The following is a 22947-nucleotide window of genomic DNA, read 5'->3' as shown; positions in this document are numbered from 1 at the left end:
AACTTAGAAGGGTCTCCCATTTTTTTCTACTTAACAATCCCCTAGTGGCATTAACTATTTAGTCAACTACTTTATCAATACCAGATGTGAGGGGTGGGATCCCAACTGATGAACCTCCATGCCTTAGATTAGGAGGGATGCCTCTTCCACCATAAACGAAGGGAAAGGAAAGGGAGAAACTGGCAGATTCTCAAGGTTTGATACAGGGAAGCTGATGGAATTTCGGTTGGCTGGTTTCTGTTTAACTGTAAAATAAGCCTGGGGAAAGGGAGGTGGCTGTGAGCCGAGGTTTGAGGAGAGTGCTGATTTGAAAAGCCGTTTTACAAACTCTAGGTGGCCTAGGCTGGTCCACGCTGGGGCTCGGGAGTGAGATCCGGAGGGGAGCTCCCAAGGACGCCACAGTGCACTGCCATGGCAACAGAACCGCCAGGTGAGGCCCAGGCTCGATTAGAACCCCCGAACAGCGCGTGCGTGCTAAGTCGCTTCAGTAGCCGGGGCTCCTCTGCCTATGGGATTCTACAGGAAAGAATACTGGAGTGGGTTGCCATGCCCTCTTCCAGGGGAATCTTCCCGACTCAGAGATGGAATCCGCGTCTCCATGTCTCCTTCACTGGCCAGTTGGGTTCTTTACCACTAGCGCCACCTTGGAAGCACAACCCCACAGATCTTCAGCTTATTACCACACCATTTGGAAAGCCAGGGGGGAAGAGCCAACTCGAGGTGACCGAAAGGAAACCACAAATCCCGCGATATCATGGGCCGTACCCCGTGAAACTGCTCGCGAAGCTACCGCCACGCAACGCGACAGCTAGTATTAAACGTCACTGTCCTGCGACGCTGTTTCTGTAATAGGACGCCCTCCCGGAAGTGGGCTCTAGATCGGGCAGTGAAAGTGGTAGCCGTTTGCCCCCGGGACCAGATCTCGGGAGGTCGTTGTTGAACTGTTTCTCCAAGTTTCTCTCCTATCCTGCCTGCGTCTTCTGGCTCCCCGGAGTGAGGCAACGTCTCCACCATCATGGGAGGCGGAGACCTGGTAAGTGAGGGAGCCCAGGGCTGGAGGAGGACTGAGAGGCCAGCTGGGGCTGGCGACGGGTGTGGCAGTGAGTATTCTTAAAACGCAGCTGTGCTTTCGGGGAGAGAGAGCTGTAGCCCAGGACAGGGTGCGGATCAGTGCGGCCGTGGAGGGACGGGGCGGAGACTTGGAAAGGCGTGTGAGGTGGGTCGCCAAGGATGGCAGGTGGTGTTTGTTGGCAGGAAACCCTTCTGGCTGGAAAATCTGGGGAGCTTCGGGACGGTTGGAACCGTGGCTAGCAAAGGAGGCCGGTGTGGAGGACGTGTCACGCAGATTTTGTTTTGTATATTTTGTCTTGGGGTACCTTGCCTTTCCTCAACTAAGAATTCAGTCTTGTCCTGCGCTGTAATTGTGGTGATTTATGCCCCATTCTCCTCATCCCTGAGCCGCGTTCCTGGTTCACAGATCTTCCTCATGTTCGCCTTTCTGACTTTCACCCCTTTAGTGCAGCATTCTGATCTGTAGTGGCAGAGCCTTCTTCTGAATTTATTGTTGTTCAATTGCTCAGTCGTGTCCAATTCTTTGCGACCCCATGGATTGCAGCACGCCAGGCTTGCTGTCCTTAACTGTCTCTGGAGTTTGCTCAAACTCATGTCCATTGAGTCAGTGATGCCATCCAACCATCTCATCCTCTGTAATCCTCTTCTCCTGCCTTCAATCTTTCCCAGCATCAGGTGGCCAAAGTATTGGAGCTTCAGCTTCAACATCAGTCCTTCCAATGAATATTCAGGATTGATTTCCTTTAGGATTGACTGGTTTGATCTCTCTGCAGTCCAAGTGACTCTCAAGAGTCTTCTCCAACACCGCAGTTCGAAAGCATCAGTTCTTTGGTGTTCAACCTTCTTTATAGTTCAACTCTCACATCCATACATGACTACTGGAAAAACCATAGCTTTGACTATATGGACCTTTGTCAGCAAAGTGATGTCTCTGCTTTTTAATATGCTGTCTAGGTTTGTCATGGCTTTTCTTCCAAAGGGCAAGTGTCTTTTAATTTCATGGCTGCAGTCACTGTCTGCAGTGATTGTAAGTTATGTGGCTAATTCTCATAACCTGTATAGCCACCAAATGGGAAAATGTACCCATAAGAACGTGGTACAAGATCAGAAAAATGCTTATCTCCTGAAAGTGTAGCTAATTGAATCAGCAAATAGATTGATTTAGCCATTTGTCTAGTAGCTATATTAGAGTTTGTCAGATGTTATCAATTAGAATGACTTCCATGATACCATCAAGGTTAGTCCGATTTAGTGTCTTCACGTAGCTGCATTTAGGGACAGGAAAGCTCGAATCAAAAGTTTCTCAGCCTCACCACTATTGACATTTAGGGCTGGATAATTCTTTGTTGTGTGTGTAGTCCTGTGCATGTAGGATATTTAGCAACATCCCTGGCCTCTGGCTAGTAGCACCTTTCTCCCTGAGTTGTGACAGCCAAAAGTGTCTACAGACATTCCCAAGTGTTCCCTGAGACGCAAAATCACCTGTATTGAAGGCAAGCGAGAAGGACCATTAGGACAAGGTGGGGGGTGGGGAAGGAAGGGTTGAATAACCTGATGAGGGGAAAGTGAAAGGTTGCTGCTGTGAGCCATGTGTTACACTGGAATTCGTGACCTCGGAGGAGAGGATTTTGAACTGGGGTCAGAGATGAGGCTTGATTGAGTACTTGGAGCTTTTTGTGTACCAAAGTTTTATTAAAGTATAACAGAGATAGGGAAAGCTTCTGACATAGACATCTGAAGGGGACAGAGTGCCCCCTTGCTAGTTTTTAGCAAGGTGTTTTATGTCTGTTAGAAAGCTTTTAATCAGATAAGAGAGATACCTCAAGATTGAGGGGATTGAGGCCTTTCCAATCCTGATTCTCTCCAATTCATTCTTTACGTGCTAAGCTGGTCATGCATTTCAGCTGCATATGAATGTTTAATATATTCTACTGCCAACGGGATAATTCAGTCCCTTAACATGGCTTATAAGGCCCTTAACCTGTTGCTTGCTTTATTGGCTTCATCTCGAGTCCCCTTCCCATCAGATTGCTCGCCTATCTCCAGCCATGCTGAATTATTTGTATTCTGTTCTTTCTCACCACTGGGCTTGCAGTTGTGTGTGCTGTTACCTCTCTTTGGAAATCTACTCCACTCGTCCCTGCTTCCCACATCACTGGCATAATTTATACTTGTCCTTAGATGTCACTTCCTCCAGAAAACCTTCCCTGGTTGGGAAGCGGAACCAATGCAGTGACTCATGGGGAGAAAGGGAGAAGTGAAGCACTCCTTGAGGGTGAAAGGGAATATCAGAATCAGGGGGGGATTCTTGGGAAGGAAGGTTGAAAGAGCTACCAGGTGTGGTGGTAAACCATGCAAGTTCAAGGCAAGTTCAGTGGACTCGAGGAAAGAAGGTTGTATTCTTAAGAATGTGTCCAGTGCCAAAGGCACTTGAGTTCTTTCACCTTTCAGAGTCTATACCTTCCCACCTCTCTGCCTCATTTCTGTATTTTCATCACCAGCCCTCACTTCAGGCCTGTGGAAGTTAGACTCATACATTTCAGGATAGAAGTAGTTGAAGGGAATTGCGGAGGGGCCTGTTCTATCCTGAAATTTTATGTACTTGAACAACCTCTCCTCCGCCCTCCACGTGTGAGAGATTGTTGGGTGCCAACCTTGCCATTGTTAGAGACATCTTGCCCTTAGATGGCTGCCTTGGCGTGAATGGGGTGGGGTGAGGCAGGGCCAGTTACGCTCACCACACACCTACTCCCTGCCTTGTTTTCTCCCTCCTTTCATTTGCCACAGAATCTGAAGAAGAGCTGGCACCCGCAGACCCTCCGCAATGTGGAGAAAGTGTGGAAGGCTGAGCAGAAGCATGAGGCTGAGCGGAAGAAAATTGAGGAGCTTCAGCGTGAGCTGCGGGAGGAGAGGGCCCGGGAGGAGATGCAGCGCTACGCAGAGGATGTCGGGGCTGTCAAGTAAGCAAGGCACTCGGGCCGTTTGGGCTGGGGGTGTCTTGGTGTGTGCGGGAGTGCAGGCCTGTGGATGCATCGTCCAGTTGTTGCATAATAGCTGGATAAGAGAATGAGTTTGGAGTCAGTCTGAACTGGGTTCTAAGGCTGACTTTGTATGAACTAGCCCAGCTATGTAACTGGGAGCAAGTTTGGGAGCCTCAGTGACCTCAGTAGAACCAGGCGGGCTGAGAGTACCCAACTCCTAAGGCTTTTAGAGGATCAGATGAGATGACATGTAAAGGCCTTAGTGTAGGCCAAGTTCATGGTAGACAATTGACAAGTAACTGTGACTCAGGATGACTGCCTCTACCCTGCTCTTAAGTGTGTGGAGGCCCCATTCCTACTTTTGTTACTATATGTACTGCAGGCTCATTTTAGGGAGGCGGTGAGGTCCCATGGAAGGAGATAGATGTTGTGTCTGTCAGTGAAAGCTTTGTGACTGTGGATAGTCCCATTCGGTTTCCTCTTGTATAATATCGGGTAGAAGTAACAGATGATATACCCTACCAGCCTTCCATAAAAGGGGATAGGAGTAAATGTGTTCTGAGAAAAATAAAAAGCATAAGATATGCAGTGCAGTCCTAAATCAGGATTGAGTAAAAACTCTAGACTAAAATTGAGTAGTCTGTACTGTTCCTTGTGCGTATCCTTGTGGACAAGTCTCCAGGGTGACATGTGACATACTTTCCCCTGTATTCATGACAGGAGGATTAGTGACATTTGTGTGTGTGTGAGTGTGTATATGAGAGAAGAGACACAGACCAAGAGAGAGACTTCGTTTCAGCTCATGCAAATGGTATTATGGAATTTAGGCAGGATAACAATTACATTCTTTCAGGAAAATGGATTGGGAGAACGCCATTCTGACCTAAGTATGAGTTTAAAATATTTGGAATATTTTAAAATAAAATTTTGGAATTTTTCAAGTACGACACAATATATTTAGGGCATTAATATATTAAATGAGCTAAGAGAATCAAATTCTGTACTTTTTTTTTTTTAACCATAGGCACACATTAAGTTATTTTACTTTTCACACTTTGTATAAATTATATCCTTTATAATTTAAAGTAAATCAGTTTCACACATTTGGACTAATTCCTGGGCAGCTTATAAGACATTCTTATATGTGACCTTTTAGATTTTGTGAACCCTTGATTTTAAAACAAATGTCAACTTTAGACAGAATATCTGTTAGAAGAGTTTACTTCCCAACTAACCAAAAGTAAAAAATTATTTTGAAATTTTTATTCAGACAAGTGTTACAGATATGTACCTGATATGTCAGAAATTTGGGGCTTTGCAGAGTATAGATGAGCAGCTTAAGAGCTGGGAGTCCAGTGGTTACCACGTTGCTGACCCTCACGCCCTCTTGTCTGCTGTGAGTGGGAGGAAGGTGATTTTATATTCTTCTGATTGTTTGCCCCAGCCCCCTCACTTATATCCTCCAATATCGTGAAACTCAAAGGTCAACGTGTAGGTCCCTTTTCTCGGTCTTTACTTGCAAGTGTTAGACGATCTGCTTGTCCAGCGGGCTGGCCTGTGTAGTTCTTTGCACAGTGTCGTGCTTTTCATGGATGCAGTAAAAACCCTTTACTGTTTAACAGCTCGCTTCTACAGTTCAGATGATCTTTTCTATGTTTATTATGCTTCTCTCCTAGAACAAAGAAAGAAACCTTAATATCTACATTATCCTTGATCTTCATCAGATTCCTCTTTGCAGTAGAGTGTTGCTTTAGTATTCTCTGATATTATTAGAAAATTGTGTTTTCCACGCACGGGTCTACACCAGCATTTCTCAACCCTTGCACCCTTTGGAGATTAGATAGATGAAGATGGGAGTGATTCCCACTCAGGCGAACTTCCTAAGAATAGCAGGGGTTGTCTGGGGCAAGGGCATCTGTAGATTTTAACAGCTCCCTGGGAATTCCCTGGCCACCCAGTGGGTAGGACCTCTCACTTCTCAGCTTTCACTGCCGAAGGCTCGGGTTTGGTCTCTGGTTAGGGAACTAAAATCTCACAAGCCACTTGTGTGGCAAAAATAAAAATCTCCCTGGGTGAGCCTCATGGGCAGTCTCAAGAACCTGTTCTATATCCTTAGTGATAGCAACAGCAAAAATCTGTAGATTATTTCATTTTTATATGACTTTTACCCTATGTCTTTTCTCATTTAAAAACTCAGAGAGAGGATCTCATTTAAAAACAATGGGAGTTGGCAGTTACTAGCTCTATTTTATTTAAAAATTTTATTTATCTGTTTATTTTGGTTAGGTCTTCATCGCTGCCCAAGGGCTTTCTGTCATTGCCGTGCACGGGCTTCCCATTGCAGTGGCTTCTCTTGTTGGGGAGCACAGGCTCTAGGCGAGTGGGCTCAGTAGTAGTGGTACACGGGCTACTTGCCCCGTGACGTGTGGGGTCTCAGTGTCTGGACGAGGGATCTAACTCATGTCCCCTGTATTGGGAAACTAGTTTCCATTTTAGACGTGAGGATGTGGAAGTGTGAAGAAATAACTTGCATGGTTACCAGGCTGGTTAGTGGTGGAACCAGGCCAAGTCCAGTGGCACTGGATCTCTGTGATTACAGCATGGTTTCTTACCAGAGGGCCTGAGGAGGACTCATATTAGTTGAGTCCTTTTTAAAAAAAAAAAAAATTAATTAATTGATTGATTGATTGTTGGCTGTGCTGGGTCATTGCTGCTCCATGGACTTTTCTCTAGTTGTGGTACTTGGGCTTCTCAGTGCTGAGCACAGTCTCTAGAGCTCAGGCTTCAGTAGTTGCAGCGCGAGGGCTCAGTCATTACTGCTCCCTGGCTCTAGAGCACACATTCAGCAGCTGTGGCACATGGGCTTAGTGGCTCTGTGGCATGTGGAATCTTCCCAGATCAGGGATAGAACCTATGCCTCCTGCATTGGCAGGAGGACTCTTTACCACTGGGCCAACCAGGGAAGCCCTAGTTGAGTCCTTTGGAGACAAACTGGAGCCCTGAAAATACTACTTCATAGAAGTGTCCGTCTTCATTTTTCCTTCTTTCTCCTGGACAGGTTTTGCTGTTCTGCCTTCAGGCTCCCAGCCCGCCTATCTTTTCATGTCATCTCTTCTCTTTCTTTCCCTTAGTTTCTTTTCCCTCATCTCATAACTGCTCCTGCTCCCCAAGGCTCACTGCTCTTCTCCCTTTATTCTCTAAGGGTGCCTTCAGGGACTTCCCTGGTGGTCCAGTGGTGGAGAACCTGCCTTCCACTGTGGGGGACGTAGGTTCGAGCCCTGGTCAAGGCACTAAGATCACACATGCCACTGGGCCACTAAGCCTGTGCGCCACAAGTAGAGAAGCCCTCAAGCCACCATGAAGACTCAGCACAGCCAATAAATAAATACATAAAATAAAATTTTTTTTTTTTTTTAAAAGAGTGCCTTCATCCACTGGTACCAGTGTCAGCTTCATGCTGATGACTCCCACGTGTATCTCTGCATATTCAGGTGTTTCTGCCCCACAGTCACCTCCTCACATTCTTAGCTCTCAGCAGCACCATTTGGTAATCTGTTGACCTCTGTGCCTTATCGGGTAGCCTGTGAGCAGCTCAGCTGCCTGAATCTTTGTCATCTTTCTGATGTTACTCCTCTCTGCCTGGCACACAGGAAGAATGCTGAGTCAGCGTTTACAAATGAATACAAATGACTCTTTAGTCCCCGCTTCCCAGTCCATGTTCACGTCAGGCATGTATAGGCATGATCCTTTGAGTCATCTTTGACATGTCCTTTCACTTATTTATTTATTTTAAGATATGTTTATTTGTTTCATTTGGTCGCATCAGGTCTTAGCTGTGGCACATGGGATCTTTTGCTGCGGGTATACAGGCTTCTCTCGAGTCATGCTGCAAGGCGATCCAGAGCTCACGGGCTCAGTAGTTGTGGCACAAGGGCTTCGTTGCTCTGATGTGGGATCTTAGTTCCCTGACCAGGGATCAAATCTGCGTCCCCCCTGCATTGCATAGGGGATTCTTAACCACTGGACCACCAGGGAAGTCCATCAAACCAATCATTTTAATAAGAAAAGAGGTATCTAAAGGGTTAGACCCTCTTATTGGTTTACATTATTTTTATTAAAATGTGCAAACATGAGACTTCCCTGGTGGTTCAGTGGCTAAGATTCCAAACTCTCGATGCAGGGGACCCAGGTTCATTCCCTGGTCAGGGAGCAACTAAGACCTGGCACAGCGAAATAAATAAATATTCAAAACATTTTTTAAAAATGTGCAAAGATATAACTAGAAAGATATTATTTATGCTCATAGTTATGTAATCTTAAAAATCAATATACAAAAAATGTCATACTCAAAAATCCCTGAAACTAATGTTATGGATAGTACTGTTTTGATGAGACTGCTTTGCCGCTTGCAATGTGAATGTGACATTGGTTGCCCCAGTACATACTCGTATGAGTTCAGCGCACCTTTATTGTTTGTTGCATGGAGACCCGATTTTCTCACCACTTTTTCTCTTAGAACCACAGGGAAATATTTGGCGTGATACTGTGACATAATTTGGCTTCGCTCTTTTGGCTTGAAAACATAGCTTGTTATGGCTGGTTTTTCTCATTATCCCCTTGAATGCGATATTACCACTGGCGCCAATATGCCAGTAATTTCCAAAACACGTGATAAACACCACTGCATATGTGGTCACTGGCATTGTTCTTGGTGATGAGCTGATCCAAAATGTGCACATTAGCTGTTTCAGGTTATCCTCGACATGAAGGCACAGCACAAAACTTCGTAAAGGAGACTTGAGAAGCCCTGAGCAAAGATCCACACCCCAGGCTGAGGAACATTCTTTCCTTACAAGTTGCTTTAGTTGTGTGGAAATAATCTCTCTGCTAAAATGTAAACTCCATGACAGCAAGAACCATTTCTTCCCGAGTGCCTCGTGGAGTGTGGTGTTTAGCCTTTGCTAAAGAGCCTGAGGAATGACTCCTAGTCTGACCAGCCACACTTTTTCTTTTCTTTAATGTTTGGCCGTGCCTTGCAACCTGTGGGATCCTAATTCCCTGACTAGGGATTGAACCCACAACCTTGACAGCAAGAGCATGGAGTCCTAACCACTGGACGCCAGGGAATTCCCCTAGCTGTGCTTATTATCTGTCGCTTGTGTTCAGGTTTTGTGATTAGGTTTGCAGGAGTCTACATTTTCTTTGACTATTTTTTTTTTCCCCTTCAACTAGGAAAAAGGAGGAAAAATTGGACTGGATGTACCAGGGTCCTGGTGGGATGGTGAACCGTGATGAGTACTTGCTGGGGCGTCCTATTGACAAATACGTTTTTGAAAAGATGGAGGAGAAGGAGGCAGGCTGTTCTTCGGAGACAGGACTCCTCCCAGGCTCTATCTTTGCCCCGTCAGGTGCCAATTCCCTTCTGGACATGGCCAGCAAAATCCGAGAGGACCCGCTTTTCATCATCAGGTACTGATGAGGGTCTGGGAAGGGGGTTTTGTTAAAGACGCTCAGCCGAGATCTTATCTCGCCTCTTGCTTTACAATTGGGAAGAGATTGGTAAATGTACCAGACCAGATCAGATTTATCCATTTACCCTTAGCCATTAAATAACAAGAGGTAGAAACAAGATGAAAAAGACTGGCAGCTTCTTAGAAATCTGGGGATATGTATGACCTGCCTCTTGAGAAACCTATATGCAGGTCAGGAAGCAACAGTTAGAACTGGACATGGAACAACAGACTGGTTCCAAATAGGAAAAGGAGTACGTCAAAGCTGTATATTGTCACCCTGCTTATTTAACTTCTGTACAGAGTACATCATGAGAAACGCTGGGCTGGAAGAAGCACAAGCTGGAGTCAAGATTGCTGGGAGAAATATCAATAACCTCAGATATGCAGATGACACCACCCTTATGGCAGAAAGTGAAGAGGAACTCAAAAGCCTCTTGATGAAAGTGAAAGAGGAGAGTGAAAAAGTTGGCTTAAAGCTCAGCATTCAGAAAACGAAGATCATGGCATCTGGTCCCATCACTTCATGGGAAATAGATGGGGAAACAGTGTCAGACTTTATTTTTTTGGGCTCCAAAATCACTGCAGATGGTGATTGCAGCCATGAAATTAAAAGACGCTTACTCCTTGGAAGGAAAGTTATGACCAACCTAGATAGCATATTGAAAAGCAGAGACATTACTTTGCCAACAAAGGTCCATCTAGTCAAGGCTATGGTTTTTCCAGCAGTCATGTACGGATGTGAGAGTTGGACTGTGAAGAAAGCTGAGCGCTGAAGAATTGATGCTTTTGGAGTGTGGTGTTGGAGAAGACTCTTGAGAGTCCCTTGGACTGCAAGGAGATCCAACCAGTCCATTCTGAAGGAGATCAGCCCTGGGATTTCTTTAGAAGGACTGATGCTAAAGCTGAAACTCCAGTACTTTGGCCACCTCATGCGAAGAGTTGACTCATTGGAAAAGACTCTGATGCTGGGAGGGATTGGGGGCATGAGGAGAAGGGGACGACAGAGGATGGGATGGCTGGATGGCATCACCAACTCGATGGACTTGAGTTTGGGTGAATCCTGGGAGTTGGTGATGGACAGGGAGGCCTCGTGTACCGCAATTCATGGGGTCGCAAAGAGTCGGACACGACTGAGCGACTGAACTGAACTGATAGAGCTCTTTTCCTCTCCCCTCTCTCCCTCCCTTTGTTTGTTTGTTTTCCATAGCAGAACCCTTTAAAAAGAAGCTTTAGAATCTTACTTGAAATCTTAATACAAAACAGATCAAAGTAAAGCTGCATTTTGGGTGTTAAATAAAATCATGTACTGTGTGTGTGTTTTAATTTGGATAATTTTATTTCAAGGATGTAAGATAGAACATTGAAAACTGTTTATTTCTTATTTATATATCTTTATATGTACATGTTTTCTCCCATTTTGTATAAAATACGAATAACATAAAATTTGCCATCCTAACTGTTCTGAAGCGTACAAGTCAGTGGCGGCAGGCACGTTCACAGTGTTGTGCCACCATCACCCCACCCATCCTTCCCAGAGCTTTTTCATCTCTGCAGCTGAAACCGTATACTCAGTAAACAATAAGTCCCCATTCCCTCCTCTTCCCAGTTCCTGGCAACCACTTCTACTTTCTGTTTCTATGAGTATACTCTAATTACTCATATAAGTGGAATCAGATGGTATTTATTTTTTTGTGTGACTGGCCTATTTCACTCAGCATTATGTCATCAAGGTTTATCCATATTATATAGCATGTGTCAGAATTTCTGTTTTAAAAATTGTGGTAAAATGCACATGATGTACAATTTCCCATTTAAACCATTTTATATATACAGTTCAGCAGTAGGGCATTTGAATTATTGTGTAGTCAATCCAGAAGTTTTTCATCTCTTTGTTTTTTTTTTTTGGAAGGCTTACTGGATCTTCCCTGACCAGGGGTTGAGCCCAGGCCACCGAAGTGAAAGCCTGGAATCCTAACCTCTAGGCCACCAGGAAAGTCCTCATCTTACAAAACTGAAAATCTATACCCATTAAACAACTCTCCATTTCCCCTCCCCTGCAGTCCCTGGGAACCACTATTGTACTTTCCATTCCTATTGTTGGCCTATTCTGAGCCTCACAGAAGTGAAATCCTTCAGTATTTGCTTTTTTGTGAGTGGCTTATTTCACTTTATATAATATCTTCAAGGTTCACCCAGGTTGTATCAGAATTTCCTTCTTTCTAAGGCTGAGTGATAGTCAGTTGCATGTTTATACCACATTTTTTAATTCATTCATCTCTCATGCCCATTGGGATTATTTCCCCCTTTTAGCTATTATGAATAATACTTCTATGAACATTGGTGTATAAATATGCATATTATAAATATGCATAAACTCCTTTTTCCCACCTAATCATATATATGGGGCATCTTTTTTTTATTGCTGACCACACTTTTATAACATCATTTTTAATATCTATATTGTATGGATATACCATAATTTATTTTATTAATATTCTCCTATTGAAACCCTAACTTGTTTCCAGGCTTTCGTTGTTCTAATATGAACAACTTTTTAGTGACCTTCCTTGATTATATCCCTTCAATAATAAATTCTTGAGGAAGCATTTGTAAGATTAAAGAGTTTATGAGTATGTACAGGCTGTGATAAATGTTGCCAGATTGTCCTCCAGGAAAATTGACCTGTTTATTCTCCTATGAATATATGAGAATAAGACTTCTTTAAAGAGGAATCCATTCTCTTTACTTTTCAATGTGTTATGATGCTAAACAGTGGAGGTAGTATTGAAATGCTGCATATGTTTGATACACAAGATGACATACATTTATTTGACCAGTTGGGAAGCCCTGAGCATGAAGCTTAACAAGCAACAGACCAAACTCACTTTGTTGCACAACAGGGAGCCAGTGTGGACTTTACCCACAATACGCAATCCCTCATGCAGACTTGGGGAAGATTTCTGGCTTTCACACCATCATGCAGATGGCAGCATAGGGCTTGTCTGCCTGCATTTAGAAAAAAGATTGCTGCATAGAGTTATGGAGAGTAGAATGAATGACTTAATTCCCTTTCTGAAGAAATGATTATAATTTTTATAACTTCTTCTCTTTCTTTAGGAAGAAAGAGGAGGAGAAAAAAAGAGAAGTACTGAATAATCCTGTGAAAATGAAGAAAATCAAAGAATTGGTAAGTAGTGCATTATGTAAGCATTAAGAACTACTTAACATGAGAACTCCTCTCCATTTATTCTTTTTTTTTCCTTCTCTCCGTTTATTCTTATGAGAGGGAAAACAGAATGGCTTTAAATGTCTTTGTCTTTTAGAGACTGTCTCCTGGTGATTTTATGCAATCTTATATCAAGCTTAGTTATGCTTGATTTTCTCTTTTATGTTTTTTGGTTGGAAATGCAGCATGTGATGTCATTCTTCCAGAAAAAGAGGGATATTGGGATATGCCTGTGGAAAGCATGATTGTACACTGTTCAGGAGATCAGGTGGTATCCCATTCACCATTAGGGCCCATTCATCATTCACATATTATGTGGCTCTTTCTTTTTTTTTTAACCTTTTATTTTATATTGGAGTGTAGCCGATTGTTGTGAGAGTGTCAGGTTGACCGCAGAGGACTCAGCTTTACCTGCACATGTATCCATTCTCCCCTAAACTCCCTTTATGTGCATGTTTCTTGGATCAGTTGGTAAGAAAAGTTTAAAAATTGATCTTGCAGCCCCTAATTACTTTCAGTGGAGTTGGATTCTTTTGACAGAATAGAAATTCCTAGGCAGTGGTTCTGGGGACTGTTTCAAAACACAGATTCCCAGCCCCACCCACCAGAAAGTCCATTCAGTAGTCTAGTGGGTGTTTCTGCACAACCAGGGTCAAGACCCGCCACTGTTGTCAACAGGGGGCGGCTGACTGATCATGTCCCCGAACCCCTGTAGACCCAGAGACCTGATGTCAGGCAGTTTGCACATTACCCTCAGAGAGGCTGACAGGTCTGGATAATCTTACGTGGTTATGTTCTGGGTATTTTCTAGTTGCAAATGAGTCTGGAAAAAAAGGAGAAGAAGAAAAAGAAGGAGAAGAAAAAGAAGCACAAGAAACATAAGCACAGAAGCTCAGGCAGCGATCGTTGCAGCAGCGAGGACGAGCGCAGCAGGGGGAGGTGAGCACAGAGCGGCCTCCTGCACCATTGATTCATTCACTCTCATTCATTCCACAGAAGTGGACAAGCGCTTGCTCTGGACCGAGAACCGCTAGCTTCTGGGGGCTCAGTGGAGGGCACTTGCACACTCTGGCTCTCTGCCCATGGAGTTGCCAGCTAGCATTAGAGTTCCTGGAGGTGCTGGCAAGATCGCCAGCAGGGCTGGCTGCAGCCGTGTCGGTCCTAAATCAGACGTCCTGGATGCAGCTTTCAGCGCTTTTTTATTTTATTTATTTATGTACTTTTTGGCCGCACTGCATTACATGTGGGATCTTAGTTCCTCGATGAGGGATGGGACCTGCGCTTCTTGCATTGTAAGCTCAGAATCTTAACTGCTGGATTGCCAGGGCAGTCCCTCATTTCAGCTCTTGATTCCACCAAGACTGAAGTGGGTTTTATGGAGGCTTTTTTTTTTTTAATGCATTAATGGGCCCATCTGGGCCTGTTCTGTGTCTTCTCTGCGGGAGCCGCCAGCGCTGTCGCTGCTGACTCAGAGTCCCTAGAATAGCAGCACGAGGTGAGAGGAGAATATGCTCGGGCTCTAGGGCTGAAAAGTGAGGCCCACGGTTTTTCACAGGAAAAACATGACTGTGCTGATGCATCTTCCAGCAAAGATAGAGAAACACACTCCCACGTGAGAGGCAAGAGGTGGGAGAGGTCATGTTTAAAACAGGAAGCACATTTCAGCACAGAGCTGTAAACTGGACCTTAAGGCGTCTTCTTTTTCAATGAGTATGTGTTTAATCTCTTAGATCTCAAAAGAAGATGGCAAATTCTCCCCCTGTTTTGTCCAAAGTCCCTGGATATGGCTTACAGGTAAGGATATGGCTTCTCAAAGGGAGTGACTGTGGGGCCATGGAACATGCCAACCTGACAGCCTTTTTGGATATAGAGCATTTTTTTTTAACTTTTTATTTCATTTTGGAGTATAGCTGATGTTATGGTAGCTTCAGGTGTACAGCAGAGGGACTCAGCCATATATATACATGTGTCCACTCTCCTCCAAACTCCCCTCCCATCCAAGCTGCCACATAACACTGAGCAGAGTTCCCAGTGCTATATACAGTCCACCCTTATTGGTTATCCATTTTAAATATAGCAGTGTGTACCTGTCCATTGCAAACTCCCTAACTGTTCCTTCCCCCAGCCTTTCCCCCTGGCAACCATAAGTTCGTTCTCTAAGTCTGTGAGTCTTTTTCTATTTTGTAAACAGTTTCATTTCTATCACTTTTAGATTCTGTATATCAGGGATGTCATACGCTGTTTCTCCTTCTTTGTCTGACTGATTTCCCTCAGTATGACAGTCTCTGAGTCCATCCATGTTGCTGCATGGACATAGAGCATTTTTAGCAGCCAGTCAGACACACAGAAAGAAGGGAGTTTGGGCAGCAGAGGCTGGGATTGCTGGGGAACAGGCCCCTTCCTTACTCCTGAGCCTCTCACTAAGCTGAAGTCCCTGTGAGTAGAGGGGCTAAACCATCAATGGGCATTTAGGCATCACCCCCCTTCCTTCTGCAGGTAATTTACATGAAATACATACATTTTAAGTGTACGGGTTGATGACTTTTTGATAAATGTACATCCCTCTGGACTCCTTGTTTCCCCTCAGGTCTTTTCCTCCATGTTCTGCCTCCTACTCCCCCTCAGGCTGTAGAGAAGAGCCAGGCCAGTTTAAGTGCTTGGGTGATATATCCTTTTAGGGCATTCTGAGGATGACTTTCGGAGAAGGCGATGGCACCCCACTCCAGTACTCTTGCCTGGAAAATCCCATGGACAGAGGAGCCTGGTAGGCTGCAGTCCATGGGGTCGCGAAGAGTCGGACACGACTGAAGCGACTTAGCAGCAGCAGCAGAGGATGACTTTCCTAAGTGTAGCTCTCAGTGATAACCGTATGATGGGATTGAAATACCCAGTTGGCCCCTTATAGGACCTCAGTGTTTATTCATTTTCTTGTTTCACTGCATCTTCTGAGCCACAGGATCTTCCTGCATACAGCTTTCCTTCCTTTCCTTGATGATACAGGTCAGGAACTCCGACCATAGCCAGGGCCTGCAGGGTTCTCTGATGGCCGAACGAAAGGGAGCGCATGGGTTGAAAAATTATTCCAGGTCCAGGAGCTCCTCTTCCTCACCTCCCAGACATACCAGCAAGAAGAGCACCAGGGAAGCAGGGTCCCGGGATAGGAGGTCCCGATCCCCTTGCAGAAGGTCTCGGTCCCCAAGGCCAAGCAAACCGTGAGTGTGGGAATTCAGGGGCAATAACCTGTGAATGTGGGGGCCTGGTCACAGCTGGGGTTTGCTTTTGGCCATATCTGTTTATCAACTCTTCCAAATGTCTTTGCTTTGTTATTATTGTTACTTTTTTTTTTTAATGTAAAGCTCAAATTTCTAGAACTACATATTTGTATGTGTGGAATCTCTGGAGTGAGAGTAATATCAAATCTTTTGTATCCTTATGCCTTTATTTTTCTTCCAGTTCCTCCCTCTATTTTCTTCAATTGGGTTATGATTCTGAAGCTGTTAGTTTTTCTTCCATCTTTTGAAGGACATGGTAGAAGCTCCTATATTGAAAAAGCTTTTCTCCTCTCTGCCTTTTGTATCTGTTACAGGCACAACTCTAAGGGAAATAGGAAAGACAGAGGCCGAAGTAAGAGCCCGTCTCCTAAAAAGGAGGTTTACCAAAGGCGGCATGCTCCTGGGTACACCAGGTGAGTCCAGAGCCCAGGAGATTCACTTCAGACTCCCAGGCCTGAGTCTAGGCGTGGCTCAGACCAGGGCAAGAGGATAAGCTGTATCACCTTTTTTGTTTGCCGCTTTCTTACTCCACTTGTTAACTTTTAACCATCCACCCTACCCCCTACTGCATGGCAGTCACATTGAAAGGACAAAGGAAATAGTTTTGAACTACTGAACTAATGACCGGTTCACTAAGTAACTCTCTGTCAACATCTGTAAAGCACGGTTATTCTCACAGAGATTTCCACAGGAAGAAAGAGTGCTCCTTTCTTGAGGCATCAGCTGAAAGGGAAGCAGGGTGGTCTCTTTGAGGGCAAATGCCCTAAGATCAACTGCGTTTGAGTTAGGTATGGCTTGGATCTGACAGAACATAGATGTACAGCCTTGGGACCTGAGTGGAGTTGGCTGTGCCCTTGAGAGGCTGTCCCAAAGGGTCTCAATTGCTCTTAGAAGTTATTAGATGAGGGAATTCCCTAGTGGTCCAGTGAGGACTCCGCACTTTCCCTGCTGAGGGCTTGGGTTCAATTCCTGGTGGAGGAACTAAGATTTGGCACAAAAAAATAAAAAAGAGTTGGGCAACTTTTGTGTACTTCCTTTAACTGCCTCCCCAATTGGCTGCATGTTAGAATCACCTGAAAAGCTTAAAGAAAACCCCAAATCCCATTCCCTGGCAGCTCCTATGACATAATTTCTGGGAGGATGAGTTGGGTAGCTAGGATCAGCGACTCAATGAACATGAATTACCTCAGTAATTCCAGTATACAACCAGCACTAAAAAATCACTGAGTTCATAATAACCTCTTTCAATCACTATGGTGTTAGAAGAGATGCGGACCCTAAGGTCCCTTTTAACTCTTAATTGCCTGATTCCCTAAGTTTAAGGTTTAATTTTGACCGGCAACTTTCCAAAATATTACATATTTCCCTGCCTTCCAGAGGGGGAGGGTATACTGCATGTTATTTAATCTCCTGTTGGTGTTGCTGGGTCAGTTCTTCAGCTGTGCTGTAATCCATGCTCTTCTTAGGGATGAATGCTCATGACTATCTGTATTTTTTTTCTAATATATTTTAAGACTCTTGGTCAGTGCAAGGCCTGCTTTTTCAGATCCTGCTTTGTTTTTCTGTCTCTTTTGCCATCTGCCATCACTTGAATTTGTCTTACTTTGTCAACCTTTTTTTAGTGCTGTTAGAATTTTTGTTGAATTTTGTGATTTAGAAAGTTAGAATAAACAGGTTCCTACTGTGTAGGACCAATAGACCAATATTTCAATAAAACTTTTTTTAAAAAGTGAGTTAGAGCCCTCAAGATCTCAGTCTTCCAGGAATGGAAACACAGAAACTTGAAAGGATGGATTTTGTGATCTCTTTGTTTTGGTTTGGTGTTCCGGGTAGTTGAACACTAAAGATGTAACCAAGATTTGGGTACTGAATAAAGAAAGAAAGATTACGGCTGTAAAACCTTTCTTAGCACTATTTATATTGTTTCTCATATTGAGAGTCATTGAATATTTCCTCAAGGGTCTGAGAGTTCTGCAAGATTTTAAAATTTTTTGAGTTCTCTTTTGAATGTTTTAATTAGTGATCTGAAACACCTTTCTTGTCAATTAAAAAGATGAAGCTCCTCCCGTTTCTTCACACCTTCACCAACCTGTTATTTGTGGTCTTTTTGATGCTAGCCATTCTTCAGGTGTGAGGTGATACCACGTTGGGGTTTTGATGTTTTTCTCTGATGTTTAGCAGTGTTGAGCATCTTTTCGTGTGCATGTTAACCATCTGTGCATCTTCTCTGGAAAAATGTCTCTTCAGGTCTTCTACTCATTTTTTGTTGGGTTGTATTTTCTGCTGTTGAGTTGTTTGAGCTGTTTATATAATTTGGATATTAACTCTTTGTCAGTCATGTTATTTGTAAATATATTTTTTCCCGTTCAGTAATTTTTTTCATTTTGTTGATAGTTTCTTTTGCTGTTCAAAAGCTTTCAAGTTTAATCTGGTCCCATTTGTTTATTTTTGCTTTTGTTTCCTTTGCCTGAGCAGACAGATTTAAAAAAAAAAAATTGCTGTGACTTATGTCAAAGAATGTTCTGCCTGTTTCTTCTAGGAGTTTTATGGTTTCTGGTTTTGTATTTGGGTTTTTAATCCATTTTGAGTTTATTTTTGTATGTGGTGTGAAAATGTTCTGATTTTATTCTTTTACATGTAGCTGTCTGGTGTGGTTCTCCTGCGTGGTTCAGTTTCTCTAGAAACTACCAGAGTCTACCCTCTAGAGGATCTCCTGTAGATGTTTGGGAGAGCAGTCACTGACTTCCCCTGAGTCAGGCATGAGGATCCCAGGATATCTTAATTGTTCCTTATACAGACTTTAATTAGTCCCTTTGTTTTCATCCTTGTGCACCACACTCCAGAATATTACAGCCTCCATTACCTGACGCTCTCCTGGGTTTTACAGTGTGATTGCTTCTGATCAATATCAGGCACTTAGGATTCAGTTTTCTCTTAATATGTTAAAGTGGTTACCACTCCTTCATCCTCTTGTATCTTCTGACAAGTTTGTTCACATATGTATTATCTAGAGTTATTTCCTGTTCCATTTTCTTTTTAGTTAGTAGGGTTTTTGAAGGGGAGCCTTCATTTCGCTATAGATAACTAAATGTCAGATTTTTAGTATCAAGTTTATTTCTTAAAATTGGGCTCCCACTCCCTTATGGGACTCCGATAATTATTTTTCCTTTTAAAGGGGGATCTGTATATCACACCAATTTGAGAAACAATGGATTTGGATGTCTTACATTAGTAAATAGTGATCGAGCTGGTTCATCTCCTCCTCTTCTTGCTCTTCATTTGCAGTGAGTGCTAGGAAAGAAGACCTATTACTGACTGAGGCTGAGTTAAATTCTTCAGGCAACTTGCTTCTAGCTTAGTCCTGAGTGGTATACTCATGAGCTATGTCCATGAATTTCTAAGCATCTCCAGTGGGTAGGTGGTAGATGTCAACCATCATATGAATAAACTTGGTTCCCTGTTCTTCTATAAGTTGTTAAACAAACAATTGGAATATAATTGCCATAGATGGAGGTTCCTGATTAGTTCTTATTATGTATTTATTGTTTCAGAATAATTACTCTAGAGATTATTGAATGAGAGTATGGATTCCTTCACTAAAAGTCATTGAAATTTGAGTGAAACCACCTGATCAAGTTGTTAGGAAGGAAGGAAACTCTTGCTGAGTATGGCACTGGGCTGGGCATTTCTAAGGGAAGAGAGCTATGGGCTGGAGATCCTGGGTCCTACCTGGTTTCTCTTCCTGTGATATTTCTATTTTTTGGCTGGGAGAGAAGTAGGTCTTAGGGTAATTTTTGTGTTCAACAGAAAGCTCTCATCAGAGGAGCTGGAGCGAAAAAGGCAAGAGATGATGGAAAACGCCAAGTGGCGGGAGGAAGAGAGGCTGAACATCCTCAAGAGGCATGCCAAGGATGACGAGCGGGAGCAGAGGCTGGAGAAGCTAGACTCCCGGGATGGGAAGTTTATCCAGTGAGTGCATCTTTTCCCTGCCTAACAGCTTTCATGGCAATGGTCCCAAGGAGGCAGTCAGAAAAACTGGTTCATTCACTGTGTTCCCAGTGTTTCTGTGTCTGTGCGGAGCTCAGCCCCCAGACACCTCTGTTGCTCTTCTCAACTTCTGGCCAGACCGTGAGATGTTTTTGATTTGAGGGGAGGAGAAATGAATTGGTATTTTACTGAATCTTCTTGTCCTTCTAAGAATTCATGGCTCAGGAAGCCTTTTTCAAATGAGACTTGGACTTATTTTCCAGAACAGATAAATTTTCCCTTACAAATTTGTAAAAAATTGAGTTCCAGATGGAGTTACTCAAAAGTTATCTATGTGGACTTAAAGAGAGCTTGTGTTTCTACAGCCGCTTTATGGCTAACAACATGTTTTAACTTTCCCATCTTCTCTTTCCAGCCGCATGAAGCTAGAGAGCGCATCTACCTCCTCTCTGGAAGATCGGGTGAAGCGAAATATTTACTCTCTCCAGAGAACCTCAGTAGCTCTGGAGAAGAACTTTATGAAAAGATGAAAGCCATCCCCTCTCTTGCTGGTTTTCCTGAAATTTCCAGGGAGGCTGCTGATCCCTTAAAAATTCTCTTTATAAGAGTTCAAACGGCTTCTTTCACAGATGTCAAACCACCACTGTTCAAAGTGACTTTCCTTCATGGATTCCAGAAACAGCTCAGTTCTTTTGAGAACCAGTGTGACTTGCTCTTTGGGACCCTCGGTAACTTTTGCTGGGTGCAGAGTAGTTTTTTCAATGGGTAGGCATTGGAACATCTAGGTGTGAGCACTCATCTTGCTCTGGAGGGAGCCTCCCTATGCCTCTTCCCTCCACCTGTGTGAACAGACTTAACTCTACCACCTCAGAATAGACTGGACCTTTCAGAAACCTCTCCCCTCTGAATCACCCAGAAAGATTGTTCTTACCAAGGTAAATGAATACTTAACTTGATTTAGTAGATGATGTGACAGAATGATGTCAGATTAGGGCAGAGCCAAGGCAGTGACAAAGAATCTGGAAGGGAAAACAATGCAAAAAAAAAAAAAAAAACCCTAAATGAACTGTTTAACTATTTGAACTATCAAACTGTAAAATATAGTGTGTGCATATGTATAAATTATAATTTTTACATTCTTTTGGAAAAAAAGAAGTTAGCTTTGTGAGAATATCTTGTTTGATAAGTGACTTTACTATGTAATAGAACCTCATTGAATCTTGTTATCCAGTAACACAGTAAGGCAGATCAGCTTTTCTTTCCTCTGCAAATCTGGCGGATTTTGGAGGGGCCCAGGGTTTATTGATAGGATCTAGGGTATCTGTCCTTTTTACACTGCTTATAGTCTCTGATGTGTGGGCAGTGCAGAAATGAAGTCAAATCATTTTAGGAGTCAGGACCAAACTATCAGTTTGCACCCTGGCTCTTAAAAGAAAGTATAGTGGAAGCTGTTTATTTCATGCCTTCCCTTTTATCATGTAGTAATCTTATTACAAGTCTAGGTTTTCAGGAGTTGTTTGGTATTATTTTTTAGTCAGGATTAAAAACAAAACAAAACAAAAAAACCCCCAAACTCATAGGATCAATCTCCTGTCTTCATCCCTTTCCTGTCTCCTACCAGAAGTTCTCATTTGACTCAGGAGTCCTAGGCACTCTTGATCCACACATTAGCTGGGCTAGTTCCTTGTTCTGCTAATTCCTAATTCTTAAACGAATTTGGATTTATGTTTTTTGAGCACTTATGCTGCCGGACACTGTTATGCTTAAAACCCAGTCTTTCCCCAGAGAGAAAGTAACATACACTTGTTATTCAATTTAACACCTTATCCTGCTTCCCTATACTAGGGTTAATTATGTCTTTTTATTACTTGGTAATAAAAACTACATTTATTTTTGTAACTGTGTAAAGAGCCACCTGTGCTGAGTACCGAATTCCTATACACAACAATGTTGATCCACGATTTGTGTTCAACATAAAACATAATTCCGAGAGGAATTATGAAGAAAGCGTGGGCAGTTTACTGAAAGATTTCACCGAGTGAGCCAGAGAGTAAGACGATTATAATTCCCTGTCGCATGATAAGTGTCTTAAGGTGCCGGCCTGCCCCTGAACTGGACGCTTTGGCCGGAGGCCGGCCACCGGTGGGTGAGAGAGGGACTCATTCATAAAACCCGAGGCTTCCAGCTGGCTCCTCTCATTGGCCCTGGGGGGAGAGGGCGTGTCCCGCGGGTGGAGCGCGCCCCGGGTCCCAGGGGAGTGGGAAAGATCCACGCATGGGTGGAGCGAGGGGGCGTTTCTTGCTTTTCCCGGCAGGACTTCCTTTTGCCCTCGCTGTGTTCCTCCTCTCTCCCCCGGGGTGGGGATGGTACGTCCCACCCTCCTCGCATTCCCGCCCCTCCTCCCCTTCGGAGCCGTGGTGCCGCCGCCATCTTGGCACGTCAGGTTGAGGAAAGACCCAAACCCTAGCTTTGGGGGCCCGGTCAGGGAGATGCTCCCGCAGTAGTCTGCGAGACCTACCCAGCCCTCCTCCCCTCCCTGCTAGGGCGCGGGGCTCTGAGGCGCGCGGAGGCCGGCTTGGCTCCTGTCGGGCCCGGGGAGGAGGAGCAGGCTGGGCGGCCCGCTACCTCCCCGGGACGGGCGGTACCACCCAGGCAGGGAGGAAAGGGCCTGGTGACGGCGGGGCTGCGGCACTGCCCAGGGCGGGGTGCAGAGCGGGCCGGCCGGCTCCCTGGGGCGGGGCGGGGCGGGGCGGGGAGGGCGGAGCGTGGGGCGGACGGAACCACCGGGGCGGGGTGGGGAGGTAACGGGACGGGCGCGACCATGGCGCGGTGAGGGAGCGGGGGGTGGGGATCGGTCCGGGGGAGGCCTGGGACCGCTGGCTCGTGCGCCGTCTCGG

The 22947-nt window shown here is 44.3% G+C and overlaps 1 protein-coding gene across 2 annotated transcripts; it reads left to right on the top strand.

The window, feature by feature from the left end:
- Positions 1-876: 876 nt before the first annotated feature.
- On the top strand, positions 877-21953 carry CWC25 (CWC25 spliceosome associated protein homolog). Of its 2 annotated transcripts, NM_001434885.1 has the most exons (10): positions 877-1033; positions 3859-4031; positions 9285-9521; positions 12683-12752; positions 13603-13730; positions 14522-14585; positions 15792-16003; positions 16378-16476; positions 19871-20032; positions 20466-21953. In NM_001434885.1, the coding sequence occupies exons 1-10, from the start codon at positions 1016-1018 to the stop codon at positions 20578-20580; spliced, it is 1278 nt and encodes a 425-aa protein (NP_001421814.1). In that variant the 5' UTR covers positions 877-1015; the 3' UTR covers positions 20581-21953. The 2 variants fall into 2 exon arrangements, with proteins under 2 accessions (NP_001421814.1, NP_001098829.1); NM_001105359.2 differs by lacking the exons at positions 12683-12752; positions 13603-13730; positions 14522-14585; ... (2 more) ...; positions 19871-20032; positions 20466-21953 and adding an exon at positions 9866-10888.
- Positions 21954-22947: the final 994 nt, after the last annotated feature.

The sequence above is a fragment of the Bos taurus genome, chromosome 19, assembly GCF_002263795.3.
Source record: "Bos taurus isolate L1 Dominette 01449 registration number 42190680 breed Hereford chromosome 19, ARS-UCD2.0, whole genome shotgun sequence".
NCBI lineage: Eukaryota > Metazoa > Chordata > Mammalia > Artiodactyla > Bovidae > Bos > Bos taurus.
The sequence above is the reverse complement of the archived record's forward strand: the minus strand, read 5'-3'. Positions and strand labels throughout refer to the sequence as shown.

What these genes read in the sequence shown, in the direction of transcription:
- CWC25 (NM_001434885.1), top strand. An exon ending in GAGGATGTCGGGGCTGTCAA is followed by an intron (nt 4,032 to 9,284) that starts GTAAGCAAGGCA and finishes CCCTTCAACTAG; the next exon opens with GAAAAAGGAGGAAAAATTGG. An exon ending in CGGGATGGGAAGTTTATCCA is followed by an intron (nt 20,033 to 20,465) that starts GTGAGTGCATCT and finishes TTCTCTTTCCAG; the next exon opens with CCGCATGAAGCTAGAGAGCG.